The sequence below is a fragment of the Kockiozyma suomiensis genome, assembly GCF_038497685.1.
Source record: "Kockiozyma suomiensis strain NRRL Y-17356 unplaced genomic scaffold V2V93scaffold_9, whole genome shotgun sequence".
NCBI lineage: Eukaryota > Fungi > Ascomycota > Lipomycetes > Lipomycetales > Lipomycetaceae > Kockiozyma > Kockiozyma suomiensis.
The window spans coordinates 596,617-620,404 of NW_027117672.1; the positions used below are offsets into that span (position 1 = coordinate 596,617).

The 23,788-nt window shown below is 45.3% G+C and overlaps 15 protein-coding genes across 15 annotated transcripts; 6 read left to right on the forward strand and 9 right to left on the reverse strand.

Annotated features, from left to right (window-relative positions):
• Positions 1-232: 232 nt before the first annotated feature.
• V2V93DRAFT_372016 (polynucleotide kinase 3 phosphatase-domain-containing protein) lies at positions 233-1,495 on the reverse strand. The gene has a single exon (XM_066910649.1). The coding sequence runs from the start codon at positions 1,275-1,277 to the stop codon at positions 291-293; it is 987 nt and encodes a 328-aa protein (XP_066765081.1). The 5' UTR covers positions 1,278-1,495; the 3' UTR covers positions 233-290.
• A 116-nt stretch (positions 1,496-1,611) lies between these two features.
• On the reverse strand, positions 1,612-2,647 carry V2V93DRAFT_372017 (uncharacterized protein). Its single transcript, XM_066910650.1, has 2 exons — positions 2,341-2,647; positions 1,612-2,273 (listed from the first exon to the last, which is right to left on the reverse strand). The coding sequence occupies exons 1-2, from the start codon at positions 2,479-2,481 to the stop codon at positions 1,980-1,982; spliced, it is 435 nt and encodes a 144-aa protein (XP_066765082.1). The 5' UTR covers positions 2,482-2,647; the 3' UTR covers positions 1,612-1,979.
• An 844-nt stretch (positions 2,648-3,491) lies between these two features.
• V2V93DRAFT_391854 (SUR7/PalI family-domain-containing protein) lies at positions 3,492-4,449 on the reverse strand (the record flags this gene model as incomplete). The annotated part of the gene is made up of 4 exons (XM_066912451.1): positions 3,492-3,509; positions 3,533-3,928; positions 4,001-4,346; positions 4,397-4,449. The coding sequence occupies 4 exons, from the start codon at positions 4,447-4,449 to the stop codon at positions 3,492-3,494; spliced, it is 813 nt and encodes a 270-aa protein (XP_066765083.1).
• A 690-nt stretch (positions 4,450-5,139) lies between these two features.
• Positions 5,140-6,427, reverse strand: V2V93DRAFT_286740 (peptidase C65 Otubain-domain-containing protein). The gene is made up of 5 exons (XM_066907209.1): positions 6,280-6,427; positions 6,084-6,216; positions 5,937-6,017; positions 5,815-5,878; positions 5,140-5,749 (listed from the first exon to the last, which is right to left on the reverse strand). The coding sequence occupies exons 2-5, from the start codon at positions 6,213-6,215 to the stop codon at positions 5,184-5,186; spliced, it is 843 nt and encodes a 280-aa protein (XP_066765084.1). The 5' UTR covers position 6,216; positions 6,280-6,427; the 3' UTR covers positions 5,140-5,183.
• Positions 6,428-6,442: 15 nt separating this feature from the next.
• Positions 6,443-7,601, reverse strand: V2V93DRAFT_372026 (uncharacterized protein). The gene is made up of 3 exons (XM_066910651.1): positions 7,141-7,601; positions 6,970-7,076; positions 6,443-6,909 (listed from the first exon to the last, which is right to left on the reverse strand). The coding sequence occupies exons 1-3, from the start codon at positions 7,400-7,402 to the stop codon at positions 6,886-6,888; spliced, it is 393 nt and encodes a 130-aa protein (XP_066765085.1). The 5' UTR covers positions 7,403-7,601; the 3' UTR covers positions 6,443-6,885.
• A 756-nt stretch (positions 7,602-8,357) lies between these two features.
• Positions 8,358-9,410, forward strand: V2V93DRAFT_372029 (uncharacterized protein). The gene has a single exon (XM_066910652.1). It carries the CDS (start codon positions 8,424-8,426, stop codon positions 9,207-9,209), a length of 786 nt encoding a protein of 261 aa, XP_066765086.1. The 5' UTR covers positions 8,358-8,423; the 3' UTR covers positions 9,210-9,410.
• A 223-nt stretch (positions 9,411-9,633) lies between these two features.
• V2V93DRAFT_372030 (uncharacterized protein) lies at positions 9,634-10,237 on the reverse strand. The gene has a single exon (XM_066910653.1). The coding sequence runs from the start codon at positions 9,993-9,995 to the stop codon at positions 9,759-9,761; it is 237 nt and encodes a 78-aa protein (XP_066765087.1). The 5' UTR covers positions 9,996-10,237; the 3' UTR covers positions 9,634-9,758.
• A 20-nt stretch (positions 10,238-10,257) lies between these two features.
• Positions 10,258-12,089, forward strand: V2V93DRAFT_387225 (uncharacterized protein). The gene is made up of 2 exons (XM_066912290.1): positions 10,258-11,549; positions 11,621-12,089. The coding sequence occupies exons 1-2, from the start codon at positions 10,520-10,522 to the stop codon at positions 11,752-11,754; spliced, it is 1,164 nt and encodes a 387-aa protein (XP_066765088.1). The 5' UTR covers positions 10,258-10,519; the 3' UTR covers positions 11,755-12,089.
• A 223-nt stretch (positions 12,090-12,312) lies between these two features.
• Positions 12,313-13,976, forward strand: V2V93DRAFT_336907 (vacuolar segregation subunit 7-domain-containing protein). The gene is made up of 2 exons (XM_066907737.1): positions 12,313-12,932; positions 12,998-13,976. The coding sequence occupies exons 1-2, from the start codon at positions 12,441-12,443 to the stop codon at positions 13,643-13,645; spliced, it is 1,140 nt and encodes a 379-aa protein (XP_066765089.1). The 5' UTR covers positions 12,313-12,440; the 3' UTR covers positions 13,646-13,976.
• Positions 13,977-14,085: 109 nt separating this feature from the next.
• V2V93DRAFT_372033 (Las1-like-domain-containing protein) lies at positions 14,086-15,766 on the forward strand. The gene is made up of 2 exons (XM_066910654.1): positions 14,086-14,248; positions 14,311-15,766. The coding sequence occupies exons 1-2, from the start codon at positions 14,135-14,137 to the stop codon at positions 15,595-15,597; spliced, it is 1,401 nt and encodes a 466-aa protein (XP_066765090.1). The 5' UTR covers positions 14,086-14,134; the 3' UTR covers positions 15,598-15,766.
• V2V93DRAFT_401077 (nucleoside phosphatase family-domain-containing protein) lies at positions 15,686-17,865 on the reverse strand. Its single transcript, XM_066912582.1, has 2 exons — positions 17,416-17,865; positions 15,686-17,348 (listed from the first exon to the last, which is right to left on the reverse strand). Exons 1-2 carry the CDS (start codon positions 17,720-17,722, stop codon positions 15,961-15,963), a joined length of 1,695 nt encoding a protein of 564 aa, XP_066765091.1. The 5' UTR covers positions 17,723-17,865; the 3' UTR covers positions 15,686-15,960.
• A 239-nt stretch (positions 17,866-18,104) lies between these two features.
• On the forward strand, positions 18,105-20,423 carry V2V93DRAFT_372036 (uncharacterized protein). Its single transcript, XM_066910655.1, has 3 exons — positions 18,105-18,587; positions 18,644-18,859; positions 18,920-20,423. Exons 1-3 carry the CDS (start codon positions 18,301-18,303, stop codon positions 20,253-20,255), a joined length of 1,839 nt encoding a protein of 612 aa, XP_066765092.1. The 5' UTR covers positions 18,105-18,300; the 3' UTR covers positions 20,256-20,423.
• Positions 20,381-21,603, reverse strand: V2V93DRAFT_372038 (thioredoxin-like [2Fe-2S] ferredoxin-domain-containing protein). The gene is made up of 3 exons (XM_066910656.1): positions 21,444-21,603; positions 21,205-21,358; positions 20,381-21,135 (listed from the first exon to the last, which is right to left on the reverse strand). Exons 2-3 carry the CDS (start codon positions 21,319-21,321, stop codon positions 20,503-20,505), a joined length of 750 nt encoding a protein of 249 aa, XP_066765093.1. The 5' UTR covers positions 21,322-21,358; positions 21,444-21,603; the 3' UTR covers positions 20,381-20,502.
• Positions 21,604-21,701: 98 nt separating this feature from the next.
• On the forward strand, positions 21,702-22,169 carry V2V93DRAFT_372042 (uncharacterized protein). Its single transcript, XM_066910657.1, has 2 exons — positions 21,702-21,729; positions 21,789-22,169. Exon 2 carries the CDS (start codon positions 21,844-21,846, stop codon positions 22,054-22,056), a length of 213 nt encoding a protein of 70 aa, XP_066765094.1. The 5' UTR covers positions 21,702-21,729; positions 21,789-21,843; the 3' UTR covers positions 22,057-22,169.
• Positions 22,170-22,275: 106 nt separating this feature from the next.
• V2V93DRAFT_359770 (chaperonin 10-like protein) lies at positions 22,276-23,407 on the reverse strand (the record flags this gene model as incomplete). Its single annotated transcript, XM_066908103.1, has 2 exons — positions 22,276-23,292; positions 23,375-23,407. 2 exons carry the CDS (start codon positions 23,405-23,407, stop codon positions 22,276-22,278), a joined length of 1,050 nt encoding a protein of 349 aa, XP_066765095.1.
• Between the last annotated feature and the right edge of the window lie 381 nt (positions 23,408-23,788).

Genomic DNA, 23,788 nt, shown 5'->3' on the forward strand with positions numbered 1-23,788 from the left:
ATTCATTTTAATATAGTTCTGTATCGCACGTCGCACGTTATCGTCCTCGTCGCGACTTCTATTTTTCTTTATCATGCTCTAGCGAGCTCTTATCGCTCTTAACTCTTCACGTGCTTTCTCGCATGCTGTGCGGCGCTCTTAGTTCTATGAAAAATTCTTTTTCAATCTGTATCCAGTCCTCGATAACTTTGGCCGAATCCAGTAACATAACTTGCCCTCGGCATTTATAGTCTTTATTTAGTCTTTATTTAGTCTTTTCATTAATGTAGGATATATGGCTACGATACAAGTTATCCTCCAAAATACTCCTCTGGAGTGAAAAATTTAACCCCCAAGTTCTTTGCAAAATCCTTGTCCACCGCAGAGTGATCACCTTTCCGACCCGCTGCATCGCCTACAAAAAAAGACTTTTGCTTATCAAGCTCAATTGTAATCTTCTTGTCATTCAGTTGTAAATTCTTAGCAAGGCATTCTCGCACTAGCTCCCACATTCCCGTCTGCGGTTTACGATACTCGTCCTTACCCGTCGCGGCCACGATGTAAAACGGCAACACATGGTCCTTGGCAAGACGTCCTGTAATTTCATGAAGCTTAGTCTTGAATTGCCATATCCGCGTCTTTGTCACATCTTTCTTGACCGTCTTGGGATTCAGCGCTATCCCATTTTGATTCGAGAAAATTACAATCACCCTCTCTTCTTCTCCGCTGGTGTCTTTAGATAGAAATGAGTGGAATTTATCAATCGTCTCTCGTTCCCCAAATTGAAATTTCCAATCCTTCTCATTTCGAGCGAATGCAAATCCTGATGTCGTCACAATCACCGTTCCATCGAGGTCGAATCCCGCAACGACAACTTTCTTCACATTCCTTTGCTTTTCTTCCTTTCCTATATGTACACTAGAAATCGCCGATGGCAAATGACTCAAATTAGGTGGCGCATGGATATATGACCCCATCAAAACCGACGATGCATGCGTAACCCACTCAATTTCCTGCCCGCTCTTCACCTCAGCTTTTGTCTCCCGCTCAAAGACATCGCTCTCTTCAAGAACAGTTTTACGAGAGGAGTCGGTGGCGCTCGCAGTGTGCGTGCGCTTACTATCAACCTGTATACTCGTTGATGTCGAAAGTCGTCGTTTCTTGTGCGCCGGTTTCGATTCTTGGTCTGACGGTTTTGTATTCGAAAAAGCAGCTAAGCTAGACTGTCGCGTCATTTTTCTCAGTTTATAATCTGCTGCCCTGAGATTCACGACAGCTTGTCGTAATCCAAATCTCATCAATTCAGAACTAATCTGAAGTCTCTAGTGCACGACGAAAAATCCATCACACTAAACCCTTAGTATTGTTCTGATATAGGAGACTCAAGCAACAGTTGGAAAAAGGAAAAGGGAATTCTCAATATGCAATTATGCTTTGCCGAGTTTCAACATGCCATCATATAACGTCTTCTGTGCAATGAATAAGCAGTAGGTCACGAGTTGTACGGATACAAGTCTTCGAAGGCGTAGAAGTTTCGAAGTGGTCATGCTGACTACGAGCACCGGCTGACTGCCGATAATGTACAACTTTTATGACTATTATTCTTCATTCAACAGAAACTGATATCGAAAATAGAGAAGAGAAATGGTTTAGAATTGATTTTAATATGTACAAAAGCTATGTCAAAATGTAAAATAGATATAAAAGAGTCTTATCGAAATGAAGGCTGAATAGAGGAGAGTCCCTAATAGAAACTTATAAATGCAAATTTAATGATTTTACTCATTAATCTTCCAAAACCTATTCATAAGCCGTATGAATATCATCATCATTAATCAATCAATCAACAATGAAAATAAATAATAAATCAGAAGCGGAAGGCAAATGCACCACATCTATCAACAAAGCAGAATCCCTTCAAAAACACTCAGCAAGCCATCAAAGATCTATGCAAATTCCAGATCCTAGATAAAAAAAAAGCCTTCTTCAATAGGCAAAATTTATAAGCCCCGGCTAAGTTCCTGGCATGCCTTCAACTGCTGCAAATACCAATCACAAATCTGCATATTTCCCTGATTATCATCCAAGCATTTTGTGAAGTTCTTTGCGTCAACCTCGCATGATCGCGCACCACTGTACTGGTCCTGCTGAGCATACTGTGCAGGTGCAAGTGCCTGCTGTTGAGGCTGCTCAACAGGGGCAGAGGAACCGCCACCAAAGATGCCGCCTAGAGCACCGGTGATGGCATGGCCTGCAGCCGAACCGACAGCCACACCGGCAGCAGTGGAAGCCATCTATCAAAACAGAGAAGTCAGAGAATTACTCCAAAATAACTTACATCATAAAGAAGAAAAAACGTACCTGGCCGAAGAGAGAGGGCTGCTGCTGAGGAGGGTAGTGAGCCGGAGGAGGCGGAGCCTGGTGAACAGCAGGGGCAGTCTGAGTAGACATAGGTCTACGCTGAGGCGCGGGGGCCGAGCGACGAGACGAAGAGCGAGGCATTGTATGAATAATATGAATGAAAGTTGATGTAGAAGTAGTAGCAATCGTAGATGATTCTGATAAAAAAGAAACAGACGAGCAAGAAGACAAATAGGATGAATAAATGCGCTGCGGCAATTCGAAGGAAAATGTGCCAGAACCTACTCAGAAACCCTTTCCTCAATCCTCGACCATCGGATCGCTGTCATTTCCACAAGTCAGCTGACATATGTATTACGTAGCGTTTACCCTGCTCGAGGGTTTAAGGCCAAGTTGAATGACGTCAGGCACTAATCATACAAGTCACGGTACTGTGATAGCTCGTTGTCTGGCTAATCTTACTTCATAATTACTACTTCCTCGTTCCGGAAACATAATGGGGTTCTAGAATTTGTCTTCATGATAAGTTAATAACGCCAAAATGGAAAGCAAAGCTATTATTATGCAGAGCTATTATTATAATTGTCGAATACAATTCAGTAATAACATCGCAGACGCATTCATTTCGCAATACCCCACAACTAACTTCAAATACACAAAAAAGAAAAAAAATCACAAAATTAGTTTTGAAGAAACAAAAGAGAAAATTAATTGGAAATAGAAATTAAATGTACAAAACATCAAAAGCGACATAGCAAAAGAGATTTCAAATACAAAAAAAAACAAGATTCACCCATCTCGCCAGGATATAACTAAATCCAAAAACACACGGTACAGAGACCAACTTCGTGGCTCGATCCAAAAATCATATTACTAACTGGTTAGTTTGTGCAGGCTGCTACTCTGTTCAATCGGATTGCTGGCAGCAATCATAGAACTTTCCAACAACTCATACACTTCACGCAATTGTCTTTCTCAATTTCATGCTGTCATATCGTACCCCATATCTTGTGAAGAAAAAAAAAATTATCCCACTCCAAATACAATACCATAAACGAATAATAAGCTTGTCTTAATTGTACGCCTCATGGTGACGCTGGCCAAATACATAACTAGATTCCTCAGGCACCGTGTTATCGTGCTGGACGTGCTCAGAAGGAACACTGGTGCTGTACAAGTTACCATCATTAACCGACTGGTTAATAACAGGTTCCTGACTTTCATGATCAACAGTTCCGTCTTCAGGGTATCTGTCTTTACGTCTCCGGAAGAATCCACCTCGCGGTTTCTCGCTTTCGTTCATGGGGATAGGTTCGTCAGACAGGTCTCCGAGATTGCGGTTTTTCTTGCGGCCAGAACAACAGGCGAGAAAGAAACCGATCGAAGAGAGGAGATTGCAAGCAACGGCAGTCCAGGCAAGAGCAAATAGCTTGACACCGAGGTGTGACTCCATACCTGCGTCGTTGAAGGTGTTGCGGGCCTTGACATACAAAGCGGTAGCGAGAGCCGCGGCGACGATCGAGGTGATGAGGCCCATGAAAGTCCAGAAAGAGGAAACGGCAGCACCAAAGCGCGAGCACAGAGCGAGCTGTTATGTGAAAAAGGACGTGTCAGTTCTAAGTCATGCTTGAAAAGTAAAATATTGTGATGGAAGACGTACAAAGGCAGTGATAAAACCAAAGGCAGTGAATCCAGCAGCGACAAAGAAGAAGGCGAACGCAAACCGAGAGAGGTAGTAGTACGTCTTGTGAGAGGATGAGAAGTCCGACGGAATATTAGATGAAGTACCAAAGTTACTCGCAGGGTCAAAGGCATAGGCGGGTTTGTTGCTGCCGCAGTTATAATTCACTCCATCAGAGACGCTGCAGATGTTCCAGAGTGTCCATCTGGTAGTGGCTGGCGCGCCTCTGATAGAGGAGGTGGCGGTCTCCATGTAGAAGAGGCGGTTGAGAGGGTTGTGATCCTTTACGCCTGCGAGCAAGATGAGGATCAGGCAGAGGGTGGCACTAGGACAATGTTAGCCACTGCGAGCAAACGGCAACAAAATGATACGTACCCCGCAGAAAGGATGAGCGGAAGGAAGGTGAAGATGAACTTTGGAGCAGCCATTGTTGCGGAAAGATGAGAAGGAGAGGAAGAGAGGAAGAGAGAAAGAGAAGAGAAAAAACAAGGATCTGAGAAAGTCACAAGGAAAAAGGCTTCGGGGCGGCTCGAGGACTTAAATGAGCACACACCCAAAACACAGTTGCGAGATCTACACTTCTCTTATTATGCCGCCACCGGCGCACCACTGCCACGCTACAGAGCCGCGACTGGGCAGAAAAAAATTAAACAGGATATCTAGAGTGCATATAATTTCTGCTACAATGGTCTAATATCTTGCTTTCCAGCTGGTGGCCGGCATACAGTCGCTACACCGCTTTCTGGTTACTGGTTGCTGTGACAACGGCCGACGCAGGGCCATCTTCTTTGCTGATGCTCTACCGACGCACGGTGACATCACTCCGTCTTCTTTTGCCTGATGCCGTACGCTGTCACTCACGCTAGTCTGCTTCCGGACTGAAACCCTGAACTTTATGTGCTCTTTGTTTTGTAGTAATCGGTGTCGATGCGACTACGCCATCCCTTATCGATGGTATATCGCGGATGGGTTTAGCTCATCCCATCTTTTGTTTACTTTTTTGGCTCGTCGTACCCATCTTTTCTTGCTCTGGCGCAAATTTGTAAATTTCATGTCTTGTCTTTGTTTGGGTTGAGCAAACTTCACCTCGCTCGCGATACAAATACTATACTTTCTTGAGCTCTGTATCAAGAATCTTATTCCGTGCTCTATACATTGGGTACTACCTGTAAAATATGTCGTAGTGACCCGGCCTATACAGCAGGTCGATCTTTATCTGTTCGCCCGTCATCGTCGTCGTCGTCGTCATCGGTACAAACGAGTGCACTACCGCATCCTCTCCCGCACTGCGATCCATATACACTACTCCCAGCTCCGCCTTTCCAACCGCATTAACAAGCGCACTCAGTGCGAGATGATCTGCTTCTACTGCAAATGCCTCGATTTGCCGATTACAATACTCTTCGATCGTAGTACCTTCGCCGTCATCAATGAACGGCATATAATCCTCTGGATGAGTCTTGACGTAGGCGGCCGCGAGCAGCCGGAAATGAACCACAAGGGCCGATGAAACCTCGATATTATTGAACTCTTCAACTAGGGCCTCGGCGCTCATATCAGGTAGTTTAGAAAAGAGCGCCTCGGTCTCTTCGATGAAATCTATATACCCATTTTCGTTGTAGCCTGCCTGATCTAGTAGACTTGTAAGGGACATTACGTGCTTCTTTAGTATCTCGATTTCTTCTGCATGGTATGCTAATGCTAGCTCAAAAAATCGAAATGCGAATGCTGTGATAGCATGTTTAGTTAATAAGAAATCATTCGCCAATCTGTACTCAAACAATGGTAAATACCTATCCAAGCGCAATTGCCGTCTCCACGAATTTGTCGATATTTCGCATTACCACCGCCTAGTACCTATAATAAAATCATTAAATAATCTACTTTATTCAGTCGTCCCAGCTTTTATTCTCACTTTGATTTTCCCTCGAAACGCAGGGTCGTCGTATTCATCTAGTAATACGCTAATCGGCTTCAGCTCTCCCACAAGAGGTGTCTACTCGAGCGTCAGCGATATAATTATATTATATAAGCTCTATGACTTATGTGTATATAAATATACCTTTAAGGCTTCAGTATCTTTGATTTCCTGCGTGAGTCGTAAAATAGTCGCGTCGTCCAGCTCGTCCGGCTCGTAATCAGACGTCGCCGCCGTCGTCTCGCATGTTGCCTTGGTTGCCGCTGAATCGTCCATCCTGCTTGAGATTTCTATTTCGTTAGAATTCTGATTTGCGTTCAATGAACTGTGGAATACCTACTGTTTAGTGGTGTATTGAAAACTCTTGACTGTATAACATATATATATATATATATAGTATGCGGGGCTAATTGGTTTTTTGGAGTGAACTTGTAAACGACGATTGTCCCAATCGTCCAAGTAAGCGAATTTTACTCTACAAAAATTAAATAGCGTAAGTTATGTAACTTGAAATGACTTTTGTATTACTAAAATCGTATAACATTCTAGCCTTCTTGATTTTCACAAATTCCCAGTTTCAATAATTGGATTCTAATAGATATTAAAACTCGGATCTTTGATGGTGTCTTCGCTCTTTGATAAATTAAAAAGATAGAAACCAGAAAAATCATACCATAATACATGGATTCAAAATCGAGCATAATGATACTGTCAGTGTTTGGAAAACAAGTATTTTCGTATCGAGTCTTCTTAAAGTTGGAATATACACCGCGCAATCAATACTGTAGTTACCTCAAAATAGAGCAAGCATACGCAATCGATGTTAGTGACAGTGTATTTCGACGTCAACAGAAACCGGGAGTCATGACGACCAAACATAATATCAAGCAGTTCGAACAAAACATATGAAACCATTTCCGCAACTAAACATCAACGAGATATTTTCTTAAAAAAGATTACCTTGCCGCCGCTAGATCAAATGTCAGTCAAAGAGTCTAGTCAATAACCCACATTTCAAGCAATCTCATACCTCTAGATATCTAGCTTTTGCTGCCCTTATCAGAGCATTGGCAATCAATCCACAGGCAACAACGATAAATAAAATAACCACAATCTCATCTTTTGCCGAATCGCGCTCTAATTATACCATTAATACGCCCGTTCTCACGAGAAATAAGCAAGATAAACATAGTAAACGTACGATAACATGTTGCGCTAACATCAACATCTTCGGCATCTTTGCAGACCGGTAAATTATTTTCCAAACAGAAACTGCGTGTGCAATCAAGACATCCCTGTGTTTCATCAGCCATACGCACGAGTGTCGAATTAGAGAAGCATGTGCATTTGCAGTACGCGGAACCTGCTGATACCGGTGATGTCACACACAGTAGCAAAATTGCTACAGCTGATGTAAAATTGAGAGATGATAGTCTTAGCCCATGCATCGCTATTGATGTCATTGGTTGGTGAGGAAGTAGGGTGAAGACGGTGCCGGCCTCAAGAGTTTATTATTGATGCGGCATCAGATAATGAAGAAAGAGCAGGTTTCACTAATCCCAGCGAACATCCAGATCTGAAAGAGGCTATGAAGCATGATTTTATGTTACACTATATATATGGGGTTAATTAAATGAACAACCTAAATGAGCTTGTGCTCTTTGAGACAATAGTGACGAGCAATGGCATTTCAGCGCTTAGCCGTTCAAATCAAAATTCCTCCCCACGTTCTCTCCCTCACACAACCACGCTGCGAACGAGGTGCAACCACTTCACGAAACGATTTATAATCACTAGCTTGTTAAATTTCTGGTGATCATCAATGTGAAAATGCTTACAGAACGTTTACATAGTACTTTACGTATTAGAAAGCATTTTACCACGCCAAATAGAATCATTTCTGAGGAGAAAGCTGAATTTGAGTCCAGCACTACATCACTCGACGACGAGAAGCTCAAGGAAGACGAAAGCCTAGAAAAAGATGATTCTCAAATAAGATCTACTCACCGCCGTCTAAGTGATAGCTGCCATCGGTTTGTTTCGCTAGTTCGATATTTTTCTCGCACTGCTAAACCCCACTCCGATATTGATACCGAAAGTGAAATCTCGCCATCAACATTCACGTTACCACCCGCTCTACCCTCTGTGGATTTTAGCCTACTGCAATACTCTCATCGTGCTGAGCAACACCAGTATCCTCCGTCGCTATGTCAGGCTCGTCCGCAGCAGGGATCAAGTACACTTTCTCGACGATTGACAAAGCTAGCTAGAGCGCGTACGTACGCATCGATGCCGTCTAGTACTATACCTGCTCGTTTTCGAAATCTACCGCCTGTTCCAGAATCACTGTTTATATTGCTCTGTTCTAGTGCGCACGAATTACGATGCACAGAGTATTTGAAGTTGTATTTACCATTAGTACAACATATCGCAGATACAGAGACATTCCGCGTCGAACGCGCGCGTAGCGCTATATACCCGCGTATGAGTTACGAGGCGTACATGTACAATTTACATAATCGACGCCAGCGTCAAGTCTCATCGTCTCCAATGCTTTTCTCGTATTTTGATGAGGAGTATACTACTCGCGACGAGTATTACAGTAAGAGTTCCTGCGTGCCTCCCCCGACTGGAACGGTGCGGTATTCATCGTACGCGGGATTTGCTATGCCACCTTCTTTATGCTTTGAAGGAGGCAGCAAGTCATTCGGTGAATATATGCGATACTTTTGCAAGAAGCTTGCAGCAAGGGAAAATACCAAGAGTAGTGTCCTCGACGAAGAAATTGATGCCATCATGCGTGAGCGGTGTTCTGGAGCCTTGCTGCGTAGTATGGCACTTGTCGAGATGCGGAATCCGACGTATTATTTGTACGGAGTAGAGTATGGGAGTAGCGGTGGGTGGAGGTCGTCTGCCGCGATTTTGAAATGCGAGAATAAGTGGCGGAATGTGGAGAAAGTTACTGGCGCTGCTATCGGTAGACGGCGCGTCGGCAAGGGCAAGAAGGATTTGGTGAGAGGAAAGATGGTGAGTTTTACGGCTGATAGGAATTATATTTGGCAACGACGCGCAGAGATGATTCTTTGTCCTGCAATGACTATAAAAGAAGAAGACGAAAACTATATTTCAAATGAGCTGTTTGTCGATGGTAGATTAGTTTGGGATTATGCCGATGACCAGAGCGATACGACAACTGTTAGTGAGAAATTTGGTGAGTTTGTGCAGAGTACGTTGGAGCTTGGAGAGGTGGATTTGGATTTGCTTTATTAGACTGTATGCTGGACTGCCGATACCTGAGTGCTGCTATACGTTGAGTTGCTAATACCCTTGACCAAATCTGTGATTTTGAGCTGTGTCTGTATCTTTTGATGCTAGTTGCATAGTATTGTTAGAAATCATGCGATTTTTATAATATATCTTATATCGCAAGAACTAGAATGGAAGAGCAGATTATTTTAAGCGATCTCAACCCTGCTAAGATGACACTCAAACAGCAACCAGCAAAGAAGAGAGCAAATTTACTTTTAACCTCATCAAACTCCAAAACTGCTATATCTATTCGTTGTCTACAAAAGGCAGCCAATCCTTGCAAATTACAAATAAACCAGCAATAATTGGTCAATAAATGCCAAGAATCACTCTATACACAGGAACAATGATTTCTCTTCGCCGCGCCATACGCGGCTGTTCTATGCAGATGCGGTTCGGCGACTTGATTTTGAATGACGAAGCAGTACCACCGACGAGTGGCCACGCGCCGGTGTCTATGCGATGAGATTACTACAGTAACTACTAATATTTATTATTGATGCATGATAATCATGCGAAGAAAAAGAGGAAAAAAAGAAGGCCAAGCCAAGAGAAGGTGTGGGGGATTGCATGGATCAGTGTTTGAAAGTGAATGCTATGGCAGACAAAGACCACACAATATACCTCACTAATATTGCACTTATCTACATACACTCTCAGAGAAAAACTGTAGATACGAGCAAGATGCAGAGAGCATAAGATAAATAATGAATGGAGAGTAGAGTAAGAGAGTAAGAGGGAGCCCATCACCCATTGGACAACATGAGCGCGACGAGACACAAATGATAGAATAGCAAGATAATCTCCGAACTAAACATGATCACATTTACATTCATCTTCTCCGTTCTATCTTTTCTCCGCGGAATTAACAGCAACGACCGCTCTGGTCCAGGCAAAGTCTGGCCCAGCCGCAGCGGCCTCGCCTTCGCGCCCGAGCCCAGAACTCTCTATTTCAGCACCAATATAGCATATTTACTAAAATATTGTTGTGATTTTAGTATAGCGGAACTGGACCTTCTTCGCATCGCCCATCACATTTCTTCATCATTACCTTTCTCTGCAACCTCGGTTTCTCATATTTCACATTTCAACTCTTTCCCCCCTTGTTACAGCCTTCTTTCTCGGTGCTGCTTTTAGGCACTTGTTCGTCATCCTGCCCGTCAGCTCCCCCGATTATACACACGTGAGCCCTTCGCGCCGCATCTCTTCAGCTTCAAACTAGTCACTTTTTCTCCGAAATACATCTTTTAAAGGTTGACACACATAAGAAAATGGCTGTCGACGACGGCGGAATCGACATCGACATGCGAGCAGGTCCACATTTTTTGGACCTTCTTGCCAACGACCTTGTCCTGCGTGAACTGACGCCTTTCCTAGACTTGCGCTCGCTCTGCTCGCTCGGTGCTAGCTGTAAGATGGCGCGTGAAATACTTGCACGTCCAGGCGCGGTGCATTATCTGGATCTCACATCGAGTTCGTTACATGCGATATTAAAATGCCTGTTTATTATGTCGGTAAAGTCGAGTCTGCGAGTGCTCATTCTCGATAATTGTACCGTTGACGACACACTTCTCGCCTCGCTTTTTCTCGATTTTCGACTGCGACATCTTAGTTTGCGCAAGTCGTATGGGTGGACGCTTGCACAGCTATGTGAGATTTTACAGCGATATTACATTAACCCGTTACCAGTTTGTGCGGCGTCGCTTGTTGCGCAAGAAGCTATTCGCGCAAAGGCTGTCGCCGAGCTGTCTACCTCACCCGCTGCATCGTCTGTAGCGTCGTCAGTGCCGCAGGCGGATCTTTCTAATAGTTTTGGCTCGATTGCTTCTTCTTTTACGGTGGACTATGACATGCCAGATATGGAGTATCAGAGTTTTAATAACTCCGAAATCGACTACGCGGCTACCGTCGACGCGCCGCAATGCTGCACACCCATGTGTGCTCGTCGACCTACAATCACGTCTATCGCATTGCTGGGCGGACCAATGTTCCCTACCGACTCAGCCTCAACCACTGCGCCGATATTTCAAGTTATTGCGCGCGAGGCTCGTGTCGAGACTGACCTTGTGCCGTGCGAGGCGCATCATACCGATGCCTTACAGGTTCCTGTGGGATGGTTCCTGGCCGAACAAAATCCGTCAAGGCCATGTTCATCTTGCGGCAATTGCTCGCAAAAATTGTGCTTGAGATGTTCGATGTTGCGTACATGTAGTGGATGTCAGAAGTCATGGTGTACGAATTGCGATCCCAGTGCTTCGAAAGCGAGATTAGATTGCTATGACTGTGGTCCTACATGCGATGGTGTGTTTATTTCTCTTGCTATCCTGTAAAAAATAATTGCGTATGCTAATATGTCTATGATTATGATTTAGAATGTCGTGTCGGGATTGTGAATTTCTGCAAATTTTGCAAGGCAAAGTATTGTCGTACGCACCAAGAAGGCTCGACGGAGCTATATTGCGACTGGTGCAGCTCTCGAGGAGGTCGCAACCGGCACTACTTTTAACAATGCCGCGGAGTATATATATTATAGCTATACAGTTCTAGGAAGACAGTAGACAAGTTGCGCTTGTATCTTAAAGGAGTTTTTTTTTTTTGCAGTTTTTTAAGCTTACCGTAATGGAGTTTTATGATTTGTTAATAACGCTATATGACAGACAGTTCGGATTGTTTTAATTTGTGAAGCGAATTATTTATTCTGGTGATGTAATGAAGGGACAGTGTGTTAATCTCTATTCAATTGTATTATTTATATCTTTTTATAATTAACAGAGATGTGTAAAAGCTGATTTGCAACTTTTTCTGCCGAATAAGTTATCGAGAAGCGGCTGTGAGCTCGACTAGAAATTCAAATACGCGTTCATTGACAACCTATTCTTTATATCTTTCTAACAAGTTGGTCTTCAACTGTTTTTGAATCACAGAAATCGTAGAGCAGCTACTGGCTCCATCTTTCCCCTTTGAGAATCCACTATCCCGAAAGGGGTTATCAGTAAGCCGGTTAGGGTTCTTGGTTGTGCCGCTCGGTGGAGGAGTTTTGAGTCGCGTCTGGAAACAAAAACACAACTGGTGCCAAAACCTCCAGCCGCAGATATATCTGATCTACTCTTATGTGCTTTGCGTAGTCAACAGCTCTACTGTCTTTTTCTGTCTTTATTGGTGGATCAGGAAAAGGGAGTTCTTATTAGAGAAATGCAGACTCCGAATACTGCATCGCCGGTTCGCGCACATAAAGGCACGCGCTCGGTCTCGTCGGCGGCGGCTCTACAATCTTCTCCACGAAAATCAGATACCACAAACAACAGCACAAAGGGCACGAGTGACGAAGATAAAAAGCGCGCGACTGACAGTTCATACTACTACAGCTCCAACACCCTGAATCGGTCGCGACCTAATCTTTCACAGCGAACTACATCAGGTCTATCAGCACATCATCATCACCCGCCAGCTGCACATGAGTCCGAGTCTGACAGCGGATACCGTTCAGAAGATAGACCGGCCTCTGTCAGAAAATTATTTGCACCACCAGCGTCTTCTGGCGCGCCTGCTGGATCTGCAAAGAAGTATTCTGATAATGCTGCGGGGACGAACGCAATGACGGTTGAGACCGAGACAGTGGCTACCGTTGCTTCTGTTGCTGTAGGGACTTCTGCGCAGGGAAGCGTTCGCAGTAGTAAGAGTGCTGTACGTTTTCTATTTTACAACGCTGCTTTTTTTTTTTAAGTCTGTAGTACTAACACTCTGTTAAGAATCCAAAAGGCTCAATCAAAGGCAAGAAGAAAAAACCCCGACCACTAAACATCCAAGGATCATCGCGCGCCGATATTTTCGCTGCCAGGATCGCTTCTGCAGTCGACGACAATGATTCTGATGATTCTGACGAGACATTCGTCTACGAATCTAATCCCCGCGACCCAAATCAACCCGCGCGATTCAAACCCTCCCGATCGCCGTCGCTGGTTTCTGTCTCAGGCGCGGGTGCCTTGCGAAATATGCTCGATTCGCCGCGCTCAGCGGGGATGGTTCCGGGGTCGTCGTCGATTAATGGGGTTGATCCGCGATCGTTAAATAGTATTTACAATTCATCCAAGCCAACCATGAATATGCCTGCCTCGCCTCGCGCGTTTGCAAACCGCGGCGCCGCATCAGCTGTTGGACATGATGGGTACGTCGACGACGAGGAAGCCGACGAAGGAGCTGATGGTGATGACGATTTTGATGATGATGAGAGTACGCCGTTAAATGGGTCCCGACGACGGCGGCGGCGACAGGTGCAACGGCAACGTAGGGAGAGGAGCGAGGCGAGACAAATGAGGAAGAGTATGCTGACTTCGTTTATGATTGTTATGGCTTTACTGATTGGGTTTTCACTTGGTGTTGTATATGTCACTAGTTAGAGATGAGAATATTTTGCGGGAATTTGGTGAGCTGCTATAATGATAGTTTATTGAGCGACATGAGTGGGCGTTTTTTTTTGTTATACTTCTCTGTATGTTTCTTTTTTGTTGGCATGATCACTTTGCATGGTGATTTTGGTACTAAAATGTATCTATGGTTTCATTTACATAACTTTTAATGCTATTATGACTTACATCTTTTTAAAGAGTTTTCGGCATGATTTGTACTTTGAATTATTTACTGTTGCTAGCTGTGTAAGGTCTACGAATCAAGAAGTCTCCCAAGAAAGTTGTAGTTTTTTTACTATTATTAAAATTGGAGCTGGAGAGCGATTATCAATATAAAAGTGAGTTATTGTTAACTACGCGTAATTTTCAAAATTTGTTGAAATCCCAACGACTGCGGCGCAGATAGTTCGAAGCAGGTCAACAAAAATAAACAAAAATACACAATGTAAGATAAAATTTCAGAAAAGTCGAAACGAAATTATGAGTCGAAACCCACGGCTGGTACCATATCGAGATCGAGACGAGCTCGAACAGTTATATCATTGGTTTTATACACGCGAAAACGGCGATAATCGACCTAAGGCTCTGTCTCTGGTGAGTATAATCAATTGAAGCCATTCGTTAGAACAGGATAGCTAAAGTTATACATAATACAGGCAAAAGCATATACAATCCGCGGATACGTGCCGTATGGCATAGAATGCACCGCTCTCCTAACCTCAAGCACAATACTTTCATCGAATAGCGCTATCGACTCCTTTGCCAAACGATTATCGCACGCAACAGCCGTAATTCGGTTTGTGAATGGCTTTCTTGACTCACAGCAGACGGCGCAGTTCGCGATGCCGCTTACGGCATTGGCGATAAAAATCGGTATGCCGACGTCGTTTGTCGAACTGAGGCATGCGTGTACACACGAGGCATTGCCTGGACTGCAGGAATTGTCGAGGGCAGTGGAAGAAGCGCTGGAGTGGGTGAGAGTGCGGTACTGGATTCCAGAGTTGCGCAGGTTGGAAGAGGTCGAGAGTAGTAGTTCAACTAAGATCTGTGAATGGCTACTGAAATATGCGGAGATGTGCAAGCTAGATGAGAACGATGAAGAGGATGTGGACGTCGAGTTTGAAATGAGCAAAAGCTCATTCGGTATGCCGCATTATCGAGCAAATAATACTTCGACGAAGGCAACCGCTTACTGGCAGGCGATCAACACGCTTATTAGATTAGAGCTACTCGACCCACAGCTATTTGCAAAGGAGTTTACTGACTTTGCGTTTTCATATGTGAAGTCATCTGTAGGTGACCGCACACCTTCCTCTCTCGACAGCATCAACCATTTCTCACCGCTTCTACAACGACTTTCGAGAAAAGTAGTGACCGCCTTCACTTTTCATTGCCTGGAAACTTTAGTCTCTTCTTACAAAGCTCTAGATCAACCAGATAAGGTGTTTTATCCTACTCTAGTCTCCACATCTGGCGGCCAAGAAGACTCTTCAATAATCCTTTTACAAGAAACAACATTCGCTCATACCCCAACGACCACACCACTCATCACACACGCCAAAAACTGGCTCAGACACATTCTCTCCGCCTACAACCACAAATCAACTTCCTCGCCACGATTCGACCTTGTATTCAAAGATCTAACAAATCGCTGCGCAGAGCTCAGTTCGCCAACACCAGTGTTGTTAGACGTATTAATGCTTGCATGTGCAAATTTACGACTCACCAGCGAAGATGTAAAATTCTTGACTGTTTATCGAGAACAAGTTGGTATGCTTTACGGAGAAATAAAGGATGATCCGAAAATTATTGAGACAAGAGTAGAAGAGATCACGCAAAGCGAGGTTACTGAAGTGGAACAGCAAGTCGAGGAAGTTGGCGTAAGTGAGCCGTGGAGTCTTTATCGAGGTGCATGGAAGCCCAAACCGCTAGGTGTATTATAGTATAAGTGATGGAGGGTGTACGATAGATTGACGTTTGTAGATAGTCATGGCGATTACTGCATTATTGTAAAAATTACAAGGAAAACGTTTATAATCACTGTTCGATTGTATAAAAAATTCAAGTATTGGCCACAACTATTAAACGAAGAGCTAGAAAATGTATATATACAAAACTATCGACCCAGAAATAAATGAGTCAAGACGATGACAGGAAAACAAAACATACACAAAATACTACTCACAGCCCAATCTAACCCATCTAATGATTTTCACCATAAAAAGAAGAAAATTTCCGATGTTGAACGGAAGACTATTTTTTTACTCAAAACAGATAATTTAAAGATAGCCCATCTTCTCAAAGGTCTATTTTGAAATTTGCTTAACCTTGCAAGTCCATCCAGCAGTGCCTTGATCGAGCAAAGGCAGCGAAGCACCTAAGCACCAACCAAGTTCATTTCCCTTCAATTTCTTTGCGATCTTAACTTCTCGCTCAAGAGGGATATCATAACCGGCATGTAACATTGCTACCATGAAGTTAAGGTCGAGACACCATTCTGGTCTGTCACCCAATTCCCCAAGAGCACCGGGGATAGCACTAAATGCATCCCAGCTGGCTTGGCCTTTGCAGACTCTACCTGTCAGATCGCGAAGCTCTTCAAGAGAGAAGCTGTGAGGCATGCCGAGCGGGTATGTCCGGTCGTAAAAGTACGAAAAGATATAAATGTCTTCCTTTGAGAACGTGCGCGAGAGAGAAGGTTGGTGGACACCGTTGAACGAGCAAGGGGGAACACTGCAATCTGCGTCCTTCTGCAAGATCTGCTCGGTAAGGAACCGGCACTGCGATGACGACGGTTCAGATGGACCAGTCATGTTAACCTTTACGAGCGTTCCTTCGGTAAGTTCTACCTCTACCTCTCGCATCATATTGGGAGGAAGACACGGGTTGACAGCGGCTTTTGGCACTACTTCATTGTTGGCCTTGATTGCGTTCTTGAGCACGGCTGTGTGTACTTTTTTGCGCGCCTCCATGAGACCATAACCGAGATGCGAGTGCTGGTAAAGCGTGAAATGGCGCCCGCCAAAGTTGAGGTCGTACTTATGGTCTCCAACCGTCATTTGTTCAGGGACACCGGCAGAAGATACCGGGAACGAGGGCTCAAAGACAATCTGCGTCGAGCCGCCACCGAGGTCAAATACGGCCGCTGTGGGAAGGTCTTCCTTAGTGCCGATGTTGCCAAGCAAATAGTTTGTCGTAATCCACGCATAAACACCTTCGTCCTTGCCGTCCATGATTGAAACACCGTCGCCTTCAACAACCGGGAAAGGGTATTTTGTCTCGAGATGCTTGCGAACGGCGCCCAAGATTGTCTCGCTGCGCTCTGGGCCGAGCAATCGCAAACCAGCCGTAGCCTTCACGGCGACAGGTGTACAGGACTTAATATTCTCGGGCACTTCCTTCATCGCAACCGCCATTAGCGGGTCAAGCGACTCGGCGGCACCGGTGGGATTGTCAGGGTACGACGACAGCCCGGGCTGTGTCATTTCAAAAACCTCGCGCACGAGCTCGGGCATCTCTTGACAATTGTGGAACTCGTAAACGTGAATGCGAGAACCGGTTGAGCCAGCATCAATCATAAGCGCGTACTGAGTTACAGGCTTCTTGCCGTCGTGCGAGCGCGTGCATGTGCCTGCTGCGCCGGCGTCAAGTGGCGTGGCAACTGACTGACCCTTGAAAGCGGACAGTGGATGCTCTAAAATACTCAATTAGCTCCAGGAAACCAGAAACAAAACAATAGTCAATAAAAAATAACTGCGTACTCTCTACAAAGTTTGAAACGTTTGAGGGCGGCGACATATAAAGCAAGAGACCAGCGACAACGAGTAAACAGAAGATGACAGTCTTGCCGAGTCGCGAGCGCAAAGCCTGGCCAAATGAAACGGAGCCTTTATATCGCTCGGGTCCCTTCTCGAGTAAGCCAGAGCTAAAGCCATTAGGCGATCCCATGCCGGAGGAAGAGGACGACGACTCGTCTGCTCCAGCGCGGAAGGAGAGGAAAGAGAAGATAGTTGGCCGGCGGCGGAAGCCATTGTGGTCTGTGTCTTGCTGCGACGGCGGAAAAGACATTGCCGTGGACCTTGCGAGAACCAGTTTGGAGAGAGGTTTGCGAGTACGCACCCAAAGAAGGAGAAGAAAATGAGAGCAGAAAAAGGGGGGGAGACTCGAGGCAGTTAGCAACAAGGGATGCAACTTTCAAGAGAGCGTGCGGCCACAACGCAGCGCAGCACTGCGAACGGCGCGGCGCTTCGGAGGCAGAACTTACGATGCAGCCACAGGCCAGAAATGACCCTGATTAATAAAAAAGCCGTATTATAATCAAAAAGTGATATTACAATTGATGAAAAAAAAGTATTGATTATTGCATTTTCTTTTGACTACAGAATTATTCGAATTTTCAGCTAATGTGAGCTGCTCACATACATTATTATAATAAATCACATATACGTGAGCTACGCGTGACCAGGGTCAGGGCACCGCGTTAATCTAACGCAGTAGACGCGTCTCGCTCGTTCCTGCAGGCTTCTGCTTCTGCTTTGTGTACATCTTTGCCACCATAAACCACACACGTCTTGCATCGTCTCAACGCTGTCTTTTATATTCTCTCTTTTTTTAATTACATTATAAATAGATTGAGACTCGACTCGATGGATGCTCCGGTTCCTCTATCCGGCGGCAAGCTCCGCGAAATCATGCGAACTCGCGCGACGGACATCGCGCCTGTAACAGTACAGATCTTGCAGCTCAAGACTATCGGCGGCGAGAACGGCACACCTAAGCGACTGCGGTTTGTGATTTCCGATGGAGAGAACTATATGCAGGTGATGCTTCAGGTCGGATTGACAGATAAAGTGCAACAGCTTGGCATTGAAAGAGGGCATATTATTGCAATCAAGGATTACATCGTCAGCACCGTCTCGGCCAAGCAACGATCGTACGTTCGTATATATTTATTGAAAGATAGAGTCTGATACTAATCTTAACTCATAGACTGCTGATCATCAGCGACTTTGATTTTCTTTCTCAGTACGGCATCCGCGACAAGTTAGGCATGCCTTCGCAAGTGCCGCTCGAGCTCATGGAAGGTAATCCACCTGCTGATGCTACTGGAAACACCACATTTTACGGCGAATCTAGAGCACCTGCTGCTGCTGTTCCTGTAGCTACTGCTACTGCCATATCAACGGCCCCTGCCTCCATTACAAAGTACGTAGATATTTTGAATTGGGCGTCTGATTCCAAAAGACTAACAACTTCACTCACTAGACCGCCACCGCAGGCAAATTCATCACGTGCAGTAAACACGATCGATGAACTTTCGCCATATCAAAATAAATGGACAATCAAAGCTCGTGTTACGTCAAAGTCTGCGACCCGAGAATATCATAATGCGCGCGGCAGCGGCAAGCTTTTCAACGTGAACTTCCTTGATGAGACAAGTGAGATTCGCGCGACCGGTTTTAACAAGGCTGTTGATAACTTTTATGATTTACTTGTTGAAGGACAAGTTTATTATATTTCCGGTTGCCGCGTCACGATTGCAAAGAAGCAATTCTCGAACCTGACGAATGAGTATGAACTCATGTTTGAGGACTCGTCGATCGTCGAGCTATGCGAGGACGCAGGGAGCGCGGCAGCTATTCCACAAGTGCGATTCAATTTTGTCGAGTCGCTCGGTAAAGTGTCATCGGTTGATAAGGACGCTGTGATTGATGTCGTGGCTGTTGTCAAGGAAATCCGTGAACCTCAGCAAATCGTGGCCAAATCTACTGGTCGCCCATTTGATAAACGCGATGTCGTTGTCGTAGATGAGAGTAATTTCTCAATTGTATTGACGGCATGGGGTGCCAACGCCGTTGACTTCCCTGCGCGAGTAGGCGACGTGATTGCCGCCAAGGGTGCTAAAGTTGGAGATTTTAACGGTCGTTCGCTGTCGCTTCTTCAGAGCTCGACGATGACCGTCAATCCGGACATTGCTGAGGCTCATAGATTACAAGGATGGTTCCGATCAAGTGGGCAATCTGCTGAGTTTACAACGATGCAGAACGTCGCCGGCACAATGACTGGCCGCCCTGAGAATCTCAAAACAATGGCGCAAGTCAAGGATGAGCAGCTTGGACTTAATGATGCACCAGATTACTTTTCCGTCAAGGGAACAATCTCCCATTTTGCAACCGACACGTTCGCTTACCCCGCTTGTCCGAAAGAAGGCTGTAACAAGAAAGTTGTCGACGAAGGCGGTACCTGGCGCTGCGAGAAATGTAACGCAAATTATCCCGAACCAGAGTACAGATACGTGCTTCGCTTCAATGTCTCTGACCACTCAGGCCAACTCTGGCTCTCGTGCTTCGATGATGTCGGACGTGTTGTCTTGGGTGCTCCTGCTAGTTCGTTACACGCCCTCCGCGACTCTGATAATAACGAATTTGCACGCGTAGTCGAGAAACGATGCGCGATGATGTACACCTTCAGAGTACGTAGCAAGGCTGATGTGTATAACGGTACAACTAGAGCGCGACATTCGGCTGTCTCGGCGACACCAATGGATTTCGATAAGGAGAGCAAGAGTTTGATTGAGGCTATTAGTGCTATTAAGGTGTAGCGTTGCAATTGGAAAAAAATAGTGTTTGTATTTCTATGTTTTTCTTTTTTATCTTTGCCAGATTTTACTTGTTTTTAATTAAGAAATCTAATGTTTTTTTTTTGCTTACAGTTCTGAGCACAAAATTTATGAAAGAAACAGAAACTCGTATTAACTAAAATAAAATGCAGATCAGATCCATACTCTGAATAAACAAACATAAAACACAAGCCCAAATCTATAAAACTATCTTAGCAAGTAACAGGGATCACAGATCTGGTCTAGTGATATCGGGTCCGCTATAAGGCTTCTCAGACAAGAGCGTCTTGCGGCCCGAGAAGGGCTCACAGGTGTCACGGCCAGATTCGGGGCCAGGCTTAGGCACGACACCGCTCTGAAGAGACTTTAAGATTTGAACGACACCGTCGGCGGTAAGGTCTTCGTAAAAGTCGTCGTTGATGGCAATCATGGGAGCGTTGACGCATGCGCCCAGACATTCGACTTCGGAAATTGTGAATAGTTTGTCATTTGTGGTTTCGCCCGGTTGAATTCCGAGGTGCTTGGTGATGGCATGCATGATTGAGTCCGAGTTGCAGAGCTGGCACGGGGTAGTTGTGCATACTTGGAGATGATACTTGCCCATCGGAGTACGGTTATACATTGTGTAGAAAGTAGCGACTTCGTAAACGCGCATCGGTGGCATGTTGAGCAGATTTGCGACGTAGTTCATGACCGAGATCGAGGTGAATCCTAATTGACGCTGGCCAAGGTCGAGAAGAGGCATCACGGCGCCTTTCTTGTACTGCGCTGGATATTTTGCTATTATCGACTTTGCGATTTCCTGGTTCTCGGGTGTGAATTCAAAGTGGATAGATGGGTTATTCTCAGGGGTGTTACGGTGCTATTATCACATTAAACGTCAGCTCGGGTTGTCTCTCCATTTTATAGGTTTTCTAGTTATAAGACATACGACTGCTAAAGCATGCGACGCTCGCCGGGAGATAATCTGCTGCTGGCGACTCCGGACCAGAGCCGCGACGTCTTGCCGAACGCCGCTTATGATCCGACGAGTAAAAAGAGATGACATTGCTGTGTAAATAAAACCTCGTAAAAAGAAGAGAGATCTAGATTATAAAAGCATTAAAATCTGATGAAGAAGACCGGCATCACTCCCCGCAAAAAAATACATGAAAATGAAGAGTAACTCACTTAACTAGATATCCACTGCCCGCTAATCAGATAGTATACTATTGATTTGAGCGATTCCGATAAGAAGTAGAAGGCGCGAGAGCGAGCGTGTATAACAAGTCTAGATAAAGTAGACGCGCGAGCTGGGGATAGACTTCCCTGCAATTCGCGGGCCGTGGTTGGGCCCGGCGAGCATCATCATCTTTGCGCTTATTGGTTGACGCCATCTTATTATCTGTACGATTTGTGGCTTTAAATGCGCAAATGTTTCGGTGCTATGTTAGTAATATATTACATCATTATGTGAGTAAGTTAGTTGACTATTTACGCACCGGCATTCTAATTTCTTTCTAATTCTATTCGCCGCCATTTAACAGGCTATTTGATTTGGAGACGTGAAGGATTTTGACCCGTCTTGAACATGATAACGAGTTCCAGATCTGATACGATGACGTATACTACCTTGCTGGTAGGTTCATTTCTGTATATAAAATTAAGTTCTGATATCTCATTTTCTCTCACGACTTCATTCGGCTATTGCGATTGCGCAAGCGCATATGTTTGGAATTGGATAGCAACGATACTATACTTCTTTTGCATTCCAAAGTTTCTTTTGATAGTTACAGATTTTTGACTACAGCCCCAATCTGGTGACTACTGGAAGCACACATTTATATCGTCCAAGGAATAGTGAGATAATGGTCAATTCAACATACCGTCAAGTCACACTAGCAATTAAAAAAAAAGATTGAAAGTAACAAAAGCAGAAAAGCGGCGCAAGATTTTCAACAAAAATTTGAAGTTGTTCAACAAAAAGATGCAATGGGTCCAGCCATCACAGATCATTGATAACCTACTTACTGGTGTCAAGAACGTATCGACCAGCGATCTCACCCTTCTCCATCAGCTCGAACACGCTAGCGAGCTCAGACAAGCCGACGATTTTGATGGGAGACTCGATTAGCCCACGGGAGAAGAAATCGAGAGCCTCAGTGGTATCGGCACGGTTACCGACGTAGGATCCCTTGATGGTGATGGACTTGAGGACCGTGGTCATGATTTCGGAGCGAATGTAGCCATTTTTCGGCAGACCGACAGCGACGACGGTTCCGCGAGGACGCACATAGCGACAGGACATTTCGAAGGGCTTCTCGGCGGCAGCGACATTAATGACAGCATGAGGACCTCCGTCGGTGACCTTGATGACCTCGGCGACGAGGTCGGGGGTTTTTGCAAAATCAATGAAGACCTCGGTACCGAGGTCCTGAGCGAGCTTGGCCTTAGCAGCGCCGGTATCGATCCCAAGGACGCGGAGGCCCATCAAACGGCCGTACTGAATGCAGAGACTGCCAAGACCACCACCGGCACCGGCGACGGCGAGCCACTGGCCAGGTTTGACACCAGACTCCTTGATGGCCTTGTAGACGGTGATGCCGGCACAGAGGATTGGAGCGACGTTGGCAAGGTCAGTACCAGCGGGAATGGGTGCGGCATGTATGGCCTTTGCGATGGCGTACTGCTGGAAGGAGCCATCGACGGTGTATCCAGAGAGAAGGGCAGAGGCACAGTTGGGTTCGAAGCCGTTGTTGCAGTATTCACAGGACAAACAGGAACCGTTGAGCCACTTGATTCCAGCGTAGTCGCCCAGATCAAAGTTGGTTACTTGATTGCCCTTTGCGACTACGACACCGGCACCTTCGTGGCCGCCGACGAGAGGCAGTTTTGTGTCGAGAGGCCAGTCTCCTTTCCAGGCGTGGAGATCAGTGTGGCAGACGCCGGAGAACTTGACATTGATGAGGATCTCATCGGGGCCGGGGGTAGGGACGGGAATATCCTTGTAGACAAGGGGCCCGCCGTGTTTTTCAAAAACCTAGGGGAGAAAAGAGTGTTAAAAGATTTCTCAATTGGGATGGCAACGAAGATCATCGGACGTAGATCGGACGTAGACATACGACAGCTTTCTGGGTTTTGGGGATTGCAACCATTGTTAGAATGAGGTGATTATTGACAAGACAAGTTGTTCGATGAGCTGCAAGAGTGGATGAGGGCAGGAAAAGAAGAAAAGGAGAAACAGGCAGAACTATATAGTAAATACCTTGCCGACTGACGGGTATCCTGTTAATGGTCGCAATCCGTTTATGCGGTGCGGCGGTCCTCCCTACGTCACTATACTACTACTATATCACTATACCACTCACTACACCATTATACCACTTTTAAATGACGAAGGAGTAGCATTAACTTCTCTGACCTGATCTGCATTAGTAAATCCTATATCACTCCACTCAATTGAGCTTTCCCTGTGTTTTGCATGTCGCTGGCTACCTTTATCCAACCCTATTGGCTGCTCTCTGGCGGTGGTGTGA